Genomic DNA, 15717 nt, shown 5'->3' with positions numbered 1-15717 from the left:
GGAAAAGAGAATATTGTCTCCTCAGATACTTCTAAAATGGTATTTAAAGGAAAGTTCTCAAACTGAGAACACTCAAATTTAATTCTCCCTCTCCCTTTTATTATCATTTATTTTGCATCATTGAGTACAGAGGTTTGGAGTTTGGATTAGTCGTAATCCCGGTTCATGACAGAGTCATCACTGTTGCATTTAAGGCAAGGTCTGCTTTTACTTAGTGAGTTTTTTTGTTGTTGTTGTTTTTGCGGTACGCGGGCGGTACGCGGGCCTCTCACAGTTGTGGCCTCTCCCATTGCGGAGCACAGGCTCCGGACGCGCAGGCTCAGCGGCCATGGCTCACGGGCCCAGACGCTCCGCGGCATGTGGGATCTTCCCGGACCGGGGCACGAACCCGTGTCCCCTGCATCGACAGGCGGACTCCCAACCACTGCACCACCAGGGAAGCCCCAGTTAGCGAATTCTTGAACTGAAAATTTTCAATAATGTAGTAAACCTGATGAACCCACCACCACAAACAAAAGCAAGGTCCTTGACAATAGCCTCCATGCAGCTATGACCCCACCTGATCTCCTTGACTTCCCTTGCCCAGAATGACCAGTCTCATGTAGGTCTAGACCAGAGTTAAGGTGTGGTTGTCAGAGGCAATAACAATTCTGGACTCTTTGTTATATTGAACTAACAATTATTTTTCTGTCACCACTGGCCAAGCTCATGATTCTCATACACTTAGTTTAATCAAATTTCAGATTTCAAACTGGCGAAGCAGTTGGGCACTTTGGTTAAAGGCTTGAATTCTGGAGTCAGACTGGCTTGGTTTTAATTCAAGAGCCACCACTTATTACCCCTACATACTTGTACCCCAGGCAAGTTGGCATAACTTCCCTAAGCTTCAATTTCCTCTTTACAAAGGGCAACGATAGCTAGTATTGTGAGAATGTGATGATATAATCATGAAAACTGTTTAACATAGTGCCTGACACAGAGAAAATGCTCAACTTGTGCAAGCTGCTATTATTTCTATCTACTGTTTTCTGGGCAGTATTTTTTAAGAATTATGTTTAAAAATAATGTCATAACACAAATTTCATGTCATTGTGGACCTTTAATTCCAACAAGATGATTACTATTACTATGCGACATGTAATAGTAATGATATACTACATTTTTTGAAACTACATGATTTTTAGAACATCTTTATCTGATACATAAAAGAGTTCTAGGTATGTTTGAGCAGGTGACATTATTTCAAATGTATACAATTGAGACAGTGCAATTAAGTAACTGGTAAAAATGCATGACACTCATAGGCCTGAAATAATCTGACATTCAATAAATTATGTTTGTCTTCAAACTCTCCATTCTGCTCAGAGAATGTGGACAACGTTTTAATGAGTCTCTCCTGGTATTGGTCATATTTTGTTAACTGGGACAAGGTAGATTCCTCTTTCCCAGCCAAGGAAATTTATCACTTAGCTTCCTATCATGAACCACTCCTCTAAAAAATCAAACACACACCAAAACCTTTTACTTAATTTATTTTTATTATTATTACCATTTATTATATCCTATATTAGAGAAAATATTTTCATTTCCTTGGAACCTGTCACATTTCCTCTGCCATTCTTCCCGCATCAGTCAATAAGTCTTCCAAAGCATTTGAATGACATTCAAATTCAGAAACATCCTTGTGAACTTTTCTGAGCTAGAAGTCACACTGGTCTAAACCATCCTGCACTTCCTGACACATTTTAATTTCTAGGTTAATAAAGCCCCTTGTCTACTCAGAGTTATGAGTTTCATTATTTTATTTATATTTCTTTATTTTTAAACTGAATTCACATGAGAAATGAGAATCAATCGTGGGGGAAAACAAAACTGAAGGAATGGTAGGAGAAGAAAGATCTATGAGAGAAGCTAAGAAATCATGGGTGGTGATTAGGAAGAGATGTTTCGGGAACTTCTATTTATATAAATGTATTATTTATATTTATATGGTTGAAGGAAAACTACAGTGGCTTAAAAGCAAAATGAAGTAATAAAACCCCACCATATGGAAACTAAAATAAATAAAGAAAAGGTACATGAATAAATAAATATATAAACACATACTTAGTAATCCTTGTGTAAAGGAGAAAAAAATAAAGCAAATCAGAAAATACTTATAGGTGAATGACAATGAAAGGACAATTTCAAAATTTCTGAATTGCAGCTAAGCAGTCCTTTTACATGACAAATGGCTATAGTCATATTAGAAAACAGGAAAGACTGAAAACATAAGAGTCAAGAATTCAAATCAAGAAATGAGGAACAGAACATCTTCCTCACAAAAAAAAAAAAGGAAGACAATTTTAAAAGGAAAGAATCAAGAAAGTTTATTTGTACTATTTACCATTTTATTGCTACATCCCAGGCACTGAAGCATAGTGAATTCTCAATAAAGATTTGTTGAATGAAGGAAGGAAAAGCAGTCCGTTTGTAATACCAATAGGAATGGAAAGCAGGAGGCTGGCCCACAGGATGCTAATGGTCCCCCACTCTATGTTCTTATTGGACAAAAGCAGCAAGGAATTGAGAGCTTCAGGAAAACAATTCCAACATATGCATATCAAAAATTGAGGCTTATTAGAACTAGGAAAAACTATTAGATTGGGCAAACTGAGCAAGAAATCCCACAGAGCCAATGGAAGGGCTGAGCTTGACCTTTTCCTTTAATATCCTACAGCTGGGTGAATGCCAACATAAAGAGGATTCAAAGGCCTTACCGCACCATCTAATCCAGATCCAGCCTAGCCCTGTGAGTATCAGGAAATCAGTTCCTGGAACTGCAGTGAGTTAAGTAGCAAAATGAAGCAACGAAAACCCCACCATATGGAAACTAAAATAAATAAAGAAAAAGTACATAAAGAAATAAATAGATAACATATACTTAGTAATCCTTGTGTAAAGGAGAATGAAATAAAGCAAATCAGAAAATACTTATAGGTGAACGACAGTAAAACGACAATTTCAAAATTTCTAAATTGCCTCCACCCCCCCCCATCAAAGGACTGATTTCTGAAGAGTCCTCTGATCTATGAATGACTTAGAAATGCACCAGAAATCCCAGAACTGTCCAAATCAGAACAGATGTAGGGAATATCCCTCTTCTAGATGAGTGTAAGTTTATACAGTAAAGCCAAAACTGACTGTTTTCTGAGGAAAAGTTGAAGTTTCAGTTAGAATTCTGTTCTAAAGCAAGAAAATCTAAACTAATGGCGTTCTTTAAACACTAGAAATTGATTTCTTTCTCACTTAAAAGAAGTCTCGAACTTGACAAAATCGTCAAGGACCCAGGTTCCTTGGAAACTAATAAATCTCTTAGAAGGGAATTTTTTTTAAAAGAAAGATAGATAGAAAAATAATATTTTAAAATGTTAATGGATATTCAATGTTTCAACACCTAACTTTCTAAGGCACAACAAATTTAAAGCATCCTTAATCATTACCAGAGAGTAAAACAATTGTGGAAACTTCTGCATTCTCTGAAGGATTTCAGGCAACTCTTTGTTTCTTCTCCATGTCAACATCCTGTTATCTTTCTAACTTTACCCATTTGGCAAGAAGGGCCTTCCTGTCACTGTGGTCTCCTTCCCCCCATATAATGAAAGTTTGCAGAATAGTTTGTTCAGGTTACCAGGAGTGATTCCAGAACTGTTTGCTCCATATTCACTAGCAACTTTGGAAATGTTTTGCCTTGAAACAGGATTAAGCCTTGCACAAGTTAGAATGGGAAAAGGCCAGACATATTCCTTGGCAAAGAAGTCTGAGAATCAAGCTCCTTTAAAATGTATTATAGAGTTGCTGTTGTTATTTTGTGGTTCATTTGTTTCATTCAGAAATAAAGTGTCAGCAAGGTGACAACAAACATTATTGAAGTATCTTTTATCCATCCATGTGTTGAAGGAAGCCTTGTTTGAATTTACTAAAGATGCAAATAGGAGATAAAAACCAAGAAAGGAAGAGATATCCCCCATAAATGATCTGAAATTTGTAACCCTAAGAAACTCTTATGATCACCTAGCTCAACCTTTTAGAGAAGACAACCAGCTAGTGTAGTCAGGGACTTGGCCAAGTCATGGAGGGAGGAGCTCGAAAGATGAAGCAAAGAGACCTGGTTATCAGCAGCTCTAGGTCCACAGATACATGAGTGCTGCTTTCCTCTTCCATAAAATAACAAAGAGAAGTACATCTCGGAGAACATTTCCACCTACACAACTCCATGACTCAATGCCTTTGGGGGGACTCCAGGCTGTTCTTGGACCCTAAGTCTCCTGATTCCCAGTGCAGTGATATTTCTGCTGAATCGTACAGTTATCATCTTCGATTTAATGAAAATAATCAAACTTAATTGACATATGTCTCCATAATCCATCTACATGTTTTCTTTGATAATACCATGGTATAATTATTTAATATTTACAATTTTCAATAAATTTAATGCCTAATGCCTCAATTCATTTCATTCATGTATTAAACTTTAGACCAATTGTTTTCAAGTACCTATCAGTGCCTAGCACTATAAAAAATGCTAGGAAAAATCTCTTGAAAATGACAAGATCTCTGCCCTTAAGGAAATTGTAATCTGTAAATGAATGCGTAGATATTATTGTCTCCGTCTGACTGATGAAGTAACAGAACCACAGGGAAGTTAAATGATTTGCTACGGTCACACAAGGAGAATGAGGCAAATTTTAAGCCAGAACTCAGAGCTCCTGGCTACCACTTATATGTTCTCATCACCATATGCAATTAGGCTTACCTAATACTGTACATTTTTTTCATAGCTTCCCTCCACCCACTATCATATTTAGTGCAAAATAAAAGTAATATTTAACTCTAACACAAAATTTTCACATAGGCTGAAATTACAGTTAAGTCCCCTACATACGAAGAAGTTCCATTCCGAGAGCACATTCATAACGCCAATTTGTTCGTTAAGTCCACCAAAGTTAGCCTAGGTACCCAACTAACACAATCAGCTATACAGCACTGCACTGTAATAGGTTTATAATACTTTTCACACAAATAATACATTAAAAAACAAACACAAAAGATAAAGAAAACATTTTTAATCTTATAGTACTGTACCATGAAAAGTACAATAGTACAGTACAACAGCTGGCATACAGGGGCTGGCATCGAGTGAACAGGCAAGAAGAGTTACTGACTGGAGGAGGGAGAAGAGGTGGGAGATGGTAGAGCTGAAGGATCATCAGCAATAGGAGACAGAGGGCAAGCTGCAATTTCACTCACGCCTGACGTTGATAGCACAGGTTCTGGTTCCTTGCTGGATTCAATTCTATCTACCTTCTTGAAAAAGTGATCCAGTGATGTCTGGGTAGTAGCTCTTTTTTGCTCATCATAGATGACACGGTAGCACTAGATTGCATTGTGAACAGTTGCTCCAACCTTCGTGTACCATTCTATGTTTGGGTCCTATGCCTCAAAAACTAACAGTGCCTCCTCAAATAAAGAAAATCCCCTCGCCATTTCATGCATCCTGAATCTCTTCGGTTCTTCAGTTACTTCTTCTTCCTCTTTTCTTTCTTTGTCCTTTCTCTGGGCCTCCAGTTCCATCAGGTCTACCATCTTTTTGCCTCGCTCCACTCTCTCAATCATTTTCACTTTTGTTTCCATCATTAACACTTGGAGCTTCTTAGCATTACCGGCTACATCACTGCTGCTTTTACGCTTGCTTCCGGACATCCTGGGCTTGAAATAAAGATACTGTACTACTGTACTCTATACAGTACTGTACAGTAAAGAACACAAAAGCACAACTACCTGTAGAGGATGCGTGCACGTGACAGTGTACGCCAGACACGTGAACTAACTTACCTGACTGGACATGCAAACGCACGTTTGCATCTTTGAAAGTTCGCAACTTGAAGTTTCATATGTAGGAGACTTACTGTAACACTGCTTCAAGCAGTACAATTCTGAGTTCAGGCTAGAACAGAACTGAAACAAAAAATAGTGATGTGAAAAAAATCACATGATCATAACTAAATTCTTTGACTGATATAAGTATGCCCTCTTAGGATTAAAAAAGAAGGACACAGTGAGTGGGAATAAGGGGGAATTGGAAGAAGATAGTCATCAGGTACCAACTTCCAGTTATAAGATAAATAAGGGCCAGGAATGTAATGTACAACATGATAAATATAATTAACAAGGCTGTAAGTTATATATGAAAGTTGTTAAAAGAGTAAATCCTAAGAGTTCTCATCACAAGGGAAAATATTTTTCTTTTATTTTGTATCTATTTGAGATGATGGATGTTCACGAAATTTATTGTGGTCATCATTTCATGATATATCTGAGTAAAAGTATTATGCTATACACTTTAAACTTACATAGTGCTTAAAATTATTCAGTGTGTCAATTATATCTCAATAAAACTGGAAGAAAAAAAAAAAGAAGAACACTTTTTGATCCAGTCCCACCATCTCATACCTATTTGCCCTAAATCATTCCCAGGAAAAATGACTTAAACTCTGATTGATTCTAGTGATCAATTTGGAAATTCTGCTCATTTAAAACTTTTCATTTATCTCTTCTATTTTTGATAGTCTTCTAAATCATTTTGTGAACCCAGTGCTCCAGGAGTGTTAATTGTCTGAATTTCAAGAGTTTTTATAAAACCCTTTTATCTGTGAAGTGCTGTTATCTAAAGCCAACTCTTTAAGTGAAAGATCATTTAATTTATGGAGAAGAGGAAGTATAATTTTATACCTAAAGGTTATCCCAACATTTTAAAATATTGAAATAATTATTTGACCATTTTATCTACATATTGTCAAATTTCTAGATATTGAAAACCTCCACAGTTGTCTGAGTTATCCTGTTTATTTTTTTCCACATAATTTTCACATGAAATTGTAGGACTACCTACTATTAAATAGTCAGTCCTGATCAGTGAATATTTGCTACAACAATAAATTATGCTATAACAGTAATGTGGGTTCTTTACGGACTTAAACACAAACAATTCAAAAAGAAAACTTGCAAAGTACACTTATCATTGAATGGCATCAAATAATTTATTCCAATTTGTTAAAACTGCTTATGAAATTTTTTAAAAACACAAACAAAAACCACCCCTGAATTATTTTGTGAGAGGTGTATTCTATAATAATCTTAGATTCAAAAAACCATACCTGAACAGTAATAATTGGGTGAAAAAATCCAGTTATATTGATTTATTTCCTGCATCTTAGCCTGTTTTACAAACTCTTAACAGCAGCAAATATGTTTTCATTACTTTTCTTTCATGACAGTATGTCTTAAAATTCTATTCAAAATGCAAACATTCCTGGTATTTGAGAATTGAGATAACGTTAATTCGAAGACAAAAGTTTTCCATTTGTTCAGAGTTGCCCTTTAGCCATTACCCTACCATCATTTTATGTGTGATTAAAAAACATATATATACAAGAAAGAGAAACACCAAAAAAAAAAAATCAGTGTTTTCGTGAGATATTTTTGCCTATCATTTGTCAATGTTTCATTGAAAACACTGCTTTCTATAGACTTTATTTCAATGAAAACCACCTTTATTGGATGCTTTTAGGTTTTCATGCTTTGAAGTTTGTGCAAGCATTCAAAATTCCATTTATTTCTGTAGCTGGTGAAATGAAAAGTAAGATATTGTCCCTACCTATCCTTACGGCCTTGAGGCATCATTCATATCAAAATCCAGTTCCGTGACTTAAAGTGAGAGTAGACTCCCTCTCACCTTTCCTGTTTTCCTCCCCCTTCTTACATTTTGTCCTCTTTCAAAGGAAGCCATATATACTTCAGTTCAGCTAATCCAAAATGCTGCATTATCAAAATGTTCCACTTAGAATAAAACTTTCACAAACTAATGTATTTCCAGGAGCTTTGAGCTTTCAAGGTAACCACTGTGGCATGTACTCAGTAGAAAGATAAGTAGCCATAAGATATTCTTTTCAAACCATCCAGTAGCTTTAATTTTGATTCACATAGAATATCTAGGAGTAAGTTGCATACACAAAAAGAGATTTTACAAACTAGAATGAACAAACTCTATATGTATACACATTTCCCCGATTTTAAGATAAACTTCCATTCTCCTCAAAATTAAAAAGAAACATTTTTTTTTAATTAAGCTTCTGGTACAAATTCTGCACAAATTATTTTAGAAATAGTCTCAGTGGTTCTCAACCCTCTCTCTTCATATTCACCTAGAAGCTTCTAAAACCAGCAGAAGCTCTGGTTTCATCCAAAGATTTAATCTCATTTGTTTGGGAGGTAGTCTAGGTGTCAATATTTTTTAAAAGTTCAAGGCATGAGTATAATATGCAGCCAGGATTAAGAACCAGTGAGCTAGGGTAAAAATAACTTTATCACATAACATTTAAATCACCTCTAGAAACTCACCCAAGCTCAAATGTATGTTGTCTATGTCACGCTTGGCCAAATATTTTCTATTGAAAAATTGATGTCACTACAAAATACTAAAGCATCCTTAAATGTTCGACATTGCTTGTAAAATTATTTCATGGAAGCATTATTTCGTAACAATAATTCTTTCATTATTTCAGTGGAAGATAATGCATTCCTTCTGAAACCAGAAATATGGTCCTTAGAAATAAGTGGGAACTAAGTATACATAAACATGCAAAGAAATATTGTGAGGTAATTAAAATAAAGATATAGATCTATATTTATTGATATCCATTCAATAATACTAAGTGAAATAGAGATACAGATTAAAGAATATTAAATTAAAATGCTAATAATATTTTTATGTGAATGATATTTTTGGTTATGTATATTCCATAGTATTTGATCTTCAAAATTAGTATGCATGCTTTTAACAAAACAACAAAGAAAACTCACAATTTGGAAGGAAAGAAAAAGGAATAAGAACAAGAAAAAGAGAAAAAAAAGAGACAAACTGGGCACAAAGTTGCTTGTATTACTTTGAGACATCAAAATTATAGCAGGTCTTGAAAGATGAGTTTGTAAAGCCTTGAGAAAAAATTGATTCCAGTTTCCTAAATGTATTTGAAACAAACTGTACAGTTTCCTTGTCAATGATACCACTGATAAAATCTTCTGAGAGTATTGGAACTCTTAAAAGAAACGTATATTATTTTAAGAGTTTATTATTATTATAACAAATATTATAATATATTATTATTATAATAAATACGTTATTATTTTAATGTATATCATCTACAATTTTATAGTTTCATTATTTACAATGAGAGATTCATAAGTGATGGTTTAGTTTACACAGTCTATTCTCCACATGAAAAGCGATTAAAAAGTATTTTTTGTTTAAGGATGTGAGAACTTACCACACTTGAGAAAAACCTAGAGCATTCATCTATGAGATTTTCTCATTCATATAAGTATTTACTCAATAACAGCTAACTAACAATCTAGAAATAAATTATAATGTATATTTCTATCATTCCCCTATTTTATCCTTCAGATGAAAGGATGCAACTTTGCAATCTTTTTGTCTTCCAAAGTTATAAACATATGGTTCTTCAATCAAAAAACCTTTAAATCATATTTTAATATCTATAAGGCTCCACACCAGATATAAATGAGATACAAAGGTGCTATGAGCAAGTCTCTAGGAGCTTGGAATGCACTATAGAAAAGACAAAACGCACACACACATATAAAGTCTAACGTGGAGATATAACTTCATACATGGCACTGACAAGCAGGACTTTTGAACTAGACCTATCTTGCCAATTTCAATAGTCAGAGGTTGTATAGTGGAAAAAAGTTCTAGTAGCAGAGCTATGAAAAGTAACTTGGGGTCTGATGAATACACTAGCTGGGCTGATGTGAAGAATTCATGTTAGGGGGCTATGAAAGTAAAGTTAGAAAAGGTAAAAAAAAAAAAAAAATAGGCAGTGGGGAGCCTCGGTTACCCAATCAAGGAGTCTGACTTTTGTTCATTGAAATATATGGAAACATTTGAACAGGTTGGGGCATGGGACTCTGATGACCTGGCCATTCTGTATGTTTTCTGACTTTATCTCCTACCAGTCGTCACCAGATTTGCTCTGTTCCAGCCACACTGTCCTTCTTGCTTTTTGTCAAATACATCAAGGTTTTCCTGCCTCAGGGCCTTTGCACTTGTTGGTTGGTACATCATTATTGCCGTGCTTTCCCCTCAGATCTTTGCTTACCTGGGTCCCTCACTTCACTGTTGTACCTGCTGGGATAAATCAAAAATAGCACCTTCCACACCACCATTCTATACTTTTATACTTTGCTTTAGTTTTCTTCATAGCATTACCTAACATATTTCCTTCTCACACAGCGACACATACATTTTGTTGTTTATTTATCATCTGTCTCCCTTACCAGAAGGTGAAAAATAAACTTCATGCAGCATGAACAGCACAACTCTGTCATGTTTACTTCAGAGACTGGAACATGGGTGAAACAAACAGAATGTTCAACATGTATTTGTTAAAGAATTAATAACATCTTAACTAATTAAGTAATTAACAAATAGTCAAAGAAGAACTTTAGGAAGATTGGCATAGTATATGGGAATCTGTGACAATAAACTAGACAAGAGGTAATAGACTGACCAAGAATAAGCACCATGGGGACAAAAAGAAGAAAAGAAGTGGATGTAAAAGCTTGGGTTTCCTCCCTGGGCTCAGTATCCTTACCTGTAAAACAAAGATTGTTGAACTAAAATTATGACTATGATTATTCAGCATAGGAAAAATAATGGCTCTCTCAGAGCTAAAGTTCAGGCAGGCTTACTGCTGATTATAAAAGAAGCAGGTTCCCTACGTGTGGGTCTCTTCTCCTGCAACACACTCCACTGCCTATGCAGGCATCACTTGGTCCTCCACATTTTGCCCTGTAGAAAGCAGGGCTTGGGCTACCAAAGCAAAAGTCATACTCTGATTACTGCTATTACTGTCAGTAATAAGTTGTCATTTGTCTCTGACCCAGGCTTCTCATGCCTTCTGTCAGCATTCGTGAAACCTGTTAGTTTGCAAGTGGGTAAAACCTTAGAGCCTTCAACGTTCTTGATAGATACAAGATACAATATACTAACATCAGTTATTTCAATATACTAGCAACAAATAATTAGAAAATGAATTAATAAACAATACTTTTAAAATAACATGAAAAGCATAATATAGTGATAAATTTAACAAAATGTATGTAAGATTTTTACACTGAAATCTAGAAAAACGTTGCTGAGAGAAATTAAAGACCTAAATAATGGAGAGAGATGCGTGTAGATGTGAAAATGTTCTTTTTTTCCACTCTCTTACTTGAATCTGTGGATCAGAAGACAGAAACAGCCTATCCCTTACATGGAAGGCACCATGCTTCCATCCCAGGGACAGTTCCCTGATGAGACTATTAGCTGCTGTTAACAGAGATCCCAAGAGCATCTCTGGTCACAATAGCTCCTTCATCTTTCCAATGAATTCCCTTTATGTTTTTATTAGCTGTAGTCGATTTCTAAAGAACACTCTCTGGTATTAAAAAAAAAAAAAAAAACCCTTCAAGAATTGGGATTTGTTGTTATGCTGCTTTTTGTTGATGTTTTTAAAGGAAAATTGTCACTGAAGAACAAGAACCACCAAACCTAGACTCAAGAGAGGGAAGATGGCCACAAACCGAAGTGATTGACCAAAGCCACCAGTTGGTGCTAAAAGCCCTTTCATCATCTATAAAATGATGGTGGTCCCTGCCTCACCCATCTCACAGCATCAGTGCTCGGCCTGAAGCTCAGATATGCAAAAGCTTTGCAGAGAAACTCACAAGCAGTGTGATTAGAACAGTTGAAAACACTAGAGATAGAAATGGAAAACCCCAGGCTTGTCACAGAGATTCATTTTAAGTCTTTTGAAAAGGCAAGAATGGAAAGAACTGGTGTTTGGAAGCAGGAACTTCTGGAATTCTATCCCCACCCTGCCATTCAGTCATTCATGGGTAAGGATGGTGTGATCTTGTCAGGATCCTATGGGACAGTGCCTCCAACGCCTGGAATGTGCTCCTTCAGTTAGAGATCATTTTTTCCCTTCCTTTCTGGCCTACCTCTGACATTATTCTTCACATTCAACCTGCTTTAGAATTTTTGAAGGACAAAAAAATCATCTAGCTCCCAAAGGTGATTATGAAAAATATCAACAAGACATAGAGCAGGCCCGGAATTTAAGAGAATATAGAATTTAGAGGACATCAAATACAAAAATACACCCATCTAAATAGGGCCCCAGGGAGTTCCCTTTATTCCTGTAGGCTTTCCGACCCCAACCCCATAAAAATGTTTTGCACACACAACGGCTAGCAGAGACTAAAAAGATGCAAAGCTTCCAAAAATTACACATGCTCAGCTGAAGGAGGTTGATGACTGCGTCACATGAGCCCATTTCTGGAGGAGCCCATTGTTTCCTCAGTCACAGCACCAGTTCAGTGCCCCAGCCTTCTAGACCAGAGGCTGATAGCAGGGATCCCTGAGCGTTGTGACTGGCTGGAGTGACTGCCTGGAGGGCAGAGCGCTCACTCCCTCTGTGCATCCTCCAGCTGCTTCGCTATCAAATCCTGCTTCTGCTCCACTAGCACCTGATAGAACTGATGTGGGAAGTGTGTTTTAGCCAGATGAGCTTATCCACCATGATTAGGTGGAAAATTTCAGGCTTCTAATACTTGTAGGTCTCACCATGGGACAATATCAGCTTATTGTTCAGGAAGCAGCAATGGAGGAACAGCTCTTCCTCCAATGCACACAGGTCCAGGAAGTTTTCCAAGTTGACCCAGATATAGGGGCCAGAGCCACAATTGAGAAAGGGGATCTTCAATGCCTTCAACTTGTTAATGATGTACCTGTGGGGGTTAGCAGGTGGATACACTTTGTCAATCTGTTCTCTGTCCTGGAGTAGCCAACACAGTTTGTGCGGGGTGATGCCAGAAATGCTGCAGAGGCAGCCAGAGGAGCTCACAGCAGAGCCCACCTCCTTGTTGTGGGTATACAGAGTGCCAAAGTAGAAGCCAGAAATGATAAAATCCTTACTGGTGCTTCAGATCACATGGGCCCTGTTGAAACCAGGCAAACTTTCCATGCCCAGAACACTGTGAAATATCATGTATTCATCCAACACAGATAGCATGTAAATCTCATCTATAATGACACGTAGGTTGCACCGCTTGGCAAATTCTAGGTATTCCTTCAGTGAGTCCCAGGAGTAGAGGTCACCCAGAGGATTCTGAGGGTTAATTAACACAAGGTCTCTGACCTTACTGCCCTTAAGCATAGCCTCAAGTGGGGCTTGCTCCACCTTCTACACTTGAGCTGGAAAGGATGGATGTTCACACCGGTGATCTCACTGTCTGGGTGGACAAGCATCAGCTCAACTTTCACATACCGGTGGGAGCTGAAGAGGAAGCCACCATAGAAGGTGGTGAGGGGTCAGAAAGGCCTCACCTGAATCGCACAGAACCATGGTCAGCACAGAGAAGACAGAGTGGCAGCCATTTAGAACAACCAAGTTTTCTGGATCCAGGTGGGCAGGTGTCTTGCAGTAGTAGGTCAGGAACGAGCCCACTTCTTCCCAGGGATGGTTGCCCTCTCTAATCAGGATATTGCAGCAGGATCTCCTCAATGCAGTTCATGTCACTGTGATTCAAAATTTCAGTAATCAGATCAAAGCACAGCTTATTCTCACTGGTACCAAGATTAATGAAACCCAAAGTGTTCTTGTCCTCATGGTATTTGTCTCCATGGCAGTTCTTGTAGCCCTAGAAGCTGGAATGGTACAAGGCAGAGATGTCAATCCCACAGTTGAATAGGTCATGGCTGGCAAATGCAGCTTCAAAATCACTCCATTGAGGAACTAGCTGGTCAGGCTGCCTGGATGATGGGCCCACTGCCCACCTCTGACTTCACCCCTAGAGTCCTGGGAAGGGCAAAGCAGTTGGAGTCCCAGGCCACCCATGGCCCCAGACTACAGGAGGTAGACCAGTTGGCATATTAAGTGGTCCAGGAGGGCTTCCTGCTCCTGGCTGGCCTGATTATGCCTCTGCTCTTCCAGCACCAGGTCCTGCTGCATGTGCTTGGTCATCAGCTGCATGATATGTTCTTCAGTGATCTACAGCAAATGCACCATCATCTCCATCAACTGGCTAAGAATATTCTGGTTTCTGAGGCCCTGGCCCCTCATCAGGCCACAAGGCACGTGGAGAGTGTCTGATCAGTGATTCATACTCTGGGTATTTGCACTGGCCTCCGCAGGCTGGCTGAAACTTTTGCCTCTGTTTCCATTCATCTTTCTGTGGTCTAAGATCCTTATGCCTGATGAAATCATCCTGGAACGTCAGGGCTCAGAGACCTCTCCAACACTCTCCTCTCACTAAGCTTGCTTATCCACCTTTTTTTATTATAATCATCCTAGTTAGTTTGAAGTTATAGGTATTTCATTGTAGTTTTGCCTGGTATTTCCCTACAGACTAATGATGTTGAGCACCTTTTCATGTGCACATTGGCCATTTGTATATTTTCTTAGGATAAAGGTATATTCAATATTCTTTTCCTACTTTTTAATTGAGCTATTTGTCCTTATAGTATTGGGTTGTCAGTGTTCTTTATATATTCTGGATACAAATCTCTTATCAGACATATGATTTGCAAATATCTTCTCCCATTTTGTGGGTTATCTTTTTATTTTCTTGATTGTATCATTTACAGCACAGAAAGTTTTAATTTGGATGAAGTCCAATTTAGCTATTTTTTTCCTGCTTTTGGTATGATATCAAAGAAACCATTGCCTAAATTAAGGTCACTAAGGTTTACTCTCATGTTTTCTTCCAGGAGTTTTCTAGATGTAGTTCTTACATTTAAGTCTATGATCCATTTGAGTTCATTTTTGTGTATGGTGTGAGGTAGATGTCCAATTTCACTCTTTTACATGTGGATATTCCATTTTCCCAGTACCATTTGTTAAAAGGATAATTATTTCTTCCATTGAATTATCTTAGCACATTTGTTGGAAATAAATTCGTCATGAATGTAAGAGTTTACTTCTGGACTCTCAATCCTATTCCATTGATCTATATGTCTATCCTTATGCCACTACCACACTGTCTTGATTACTGTAGCTTTGTAATAAGTTTTCAAACCAGGAAGTATGAGTCCTTTAACTTTGTTCTTCTTTTTCAAGATTGTTTTTGCCATTTTCAGTCCATATCCATTACTTTAAGCTGTTGAGAACATATTCTTCCAGCTTGCCTGGTTCCAGACTGAAATGTTTCTTTTAGTCCTTCCTCAAATGCCAGACCATTCATTCCCTTTGCTTGCAAACATGTTGCATGCCTCCCCAAATTATCACTCATGGTAATTAACAATGAGCACAAAGAACAGCTGGAAATCAAGGACAGGATGGAAAACAGGGGCTTTTAAAAGAAAATGACAGATTTAGGTCACCAGAAAGTCTTTGAATAGGATGTTGTGGGAACAAAGTGACTGTCATGGTGAAAAATTAGATCATAAATCTTAGAATAAATCCTAAAACAGATCTCTTGTGTTTTCCTCTTCCTCATGTGGACTGGGTAGATTGTGTTGATTAAGTTAGTTCATTCTCTCAGACTCTTCCAAAATGAAATAAAGCTGTGCTGTTTCTCATGTTCTTATTGCAGACCCTGCCTTTTGGCCTT

At 37.4% G+C, this 15717-nt stretch overlaps 1 protein-coding gene across 1 annotated transcript; it reads right to left on the bottom strand.

Annotated features, from left to right (window-relative positions):
* Positions 1-12710: 12710 nt before the first annotated feature.
* Positions 12711-15396, bottom strand: LOC309819805 (putative inactive 1-aminocyclopropane-1-carboxylate synthase-like protein 2; the record flags this gene model as incomplete). The annotated part of the gene is given in 6 exon segments (XM_082650284.1): positions 12711-13088; positions 13092-13349; positions 13355-13474; positions 13476-13641; positions 13643-13806; positions 15259-15396. Coding segments are annotated over 6 exon segments (1224 nt in total).
* Between the last annotated feature and the right edge of the window lie 321 nt (positions 15397-15717).

This window comes from Grampus griseus (genome assembly GCF_964374135.1).
Source record: "Grampus griseus genome assembly, chromosome: 3".
In the NCBI taxonomy this organism is placed as follows: domain Eukaryota; kingdom Metazoa; phylum Chordata; class Mammalia; order Artiodactyla; family Delphinidae; genus Grampus; species Grampus griseus.
This window is presented reverse-complemented; position numbering and strand designations above follow the sequence as displayed.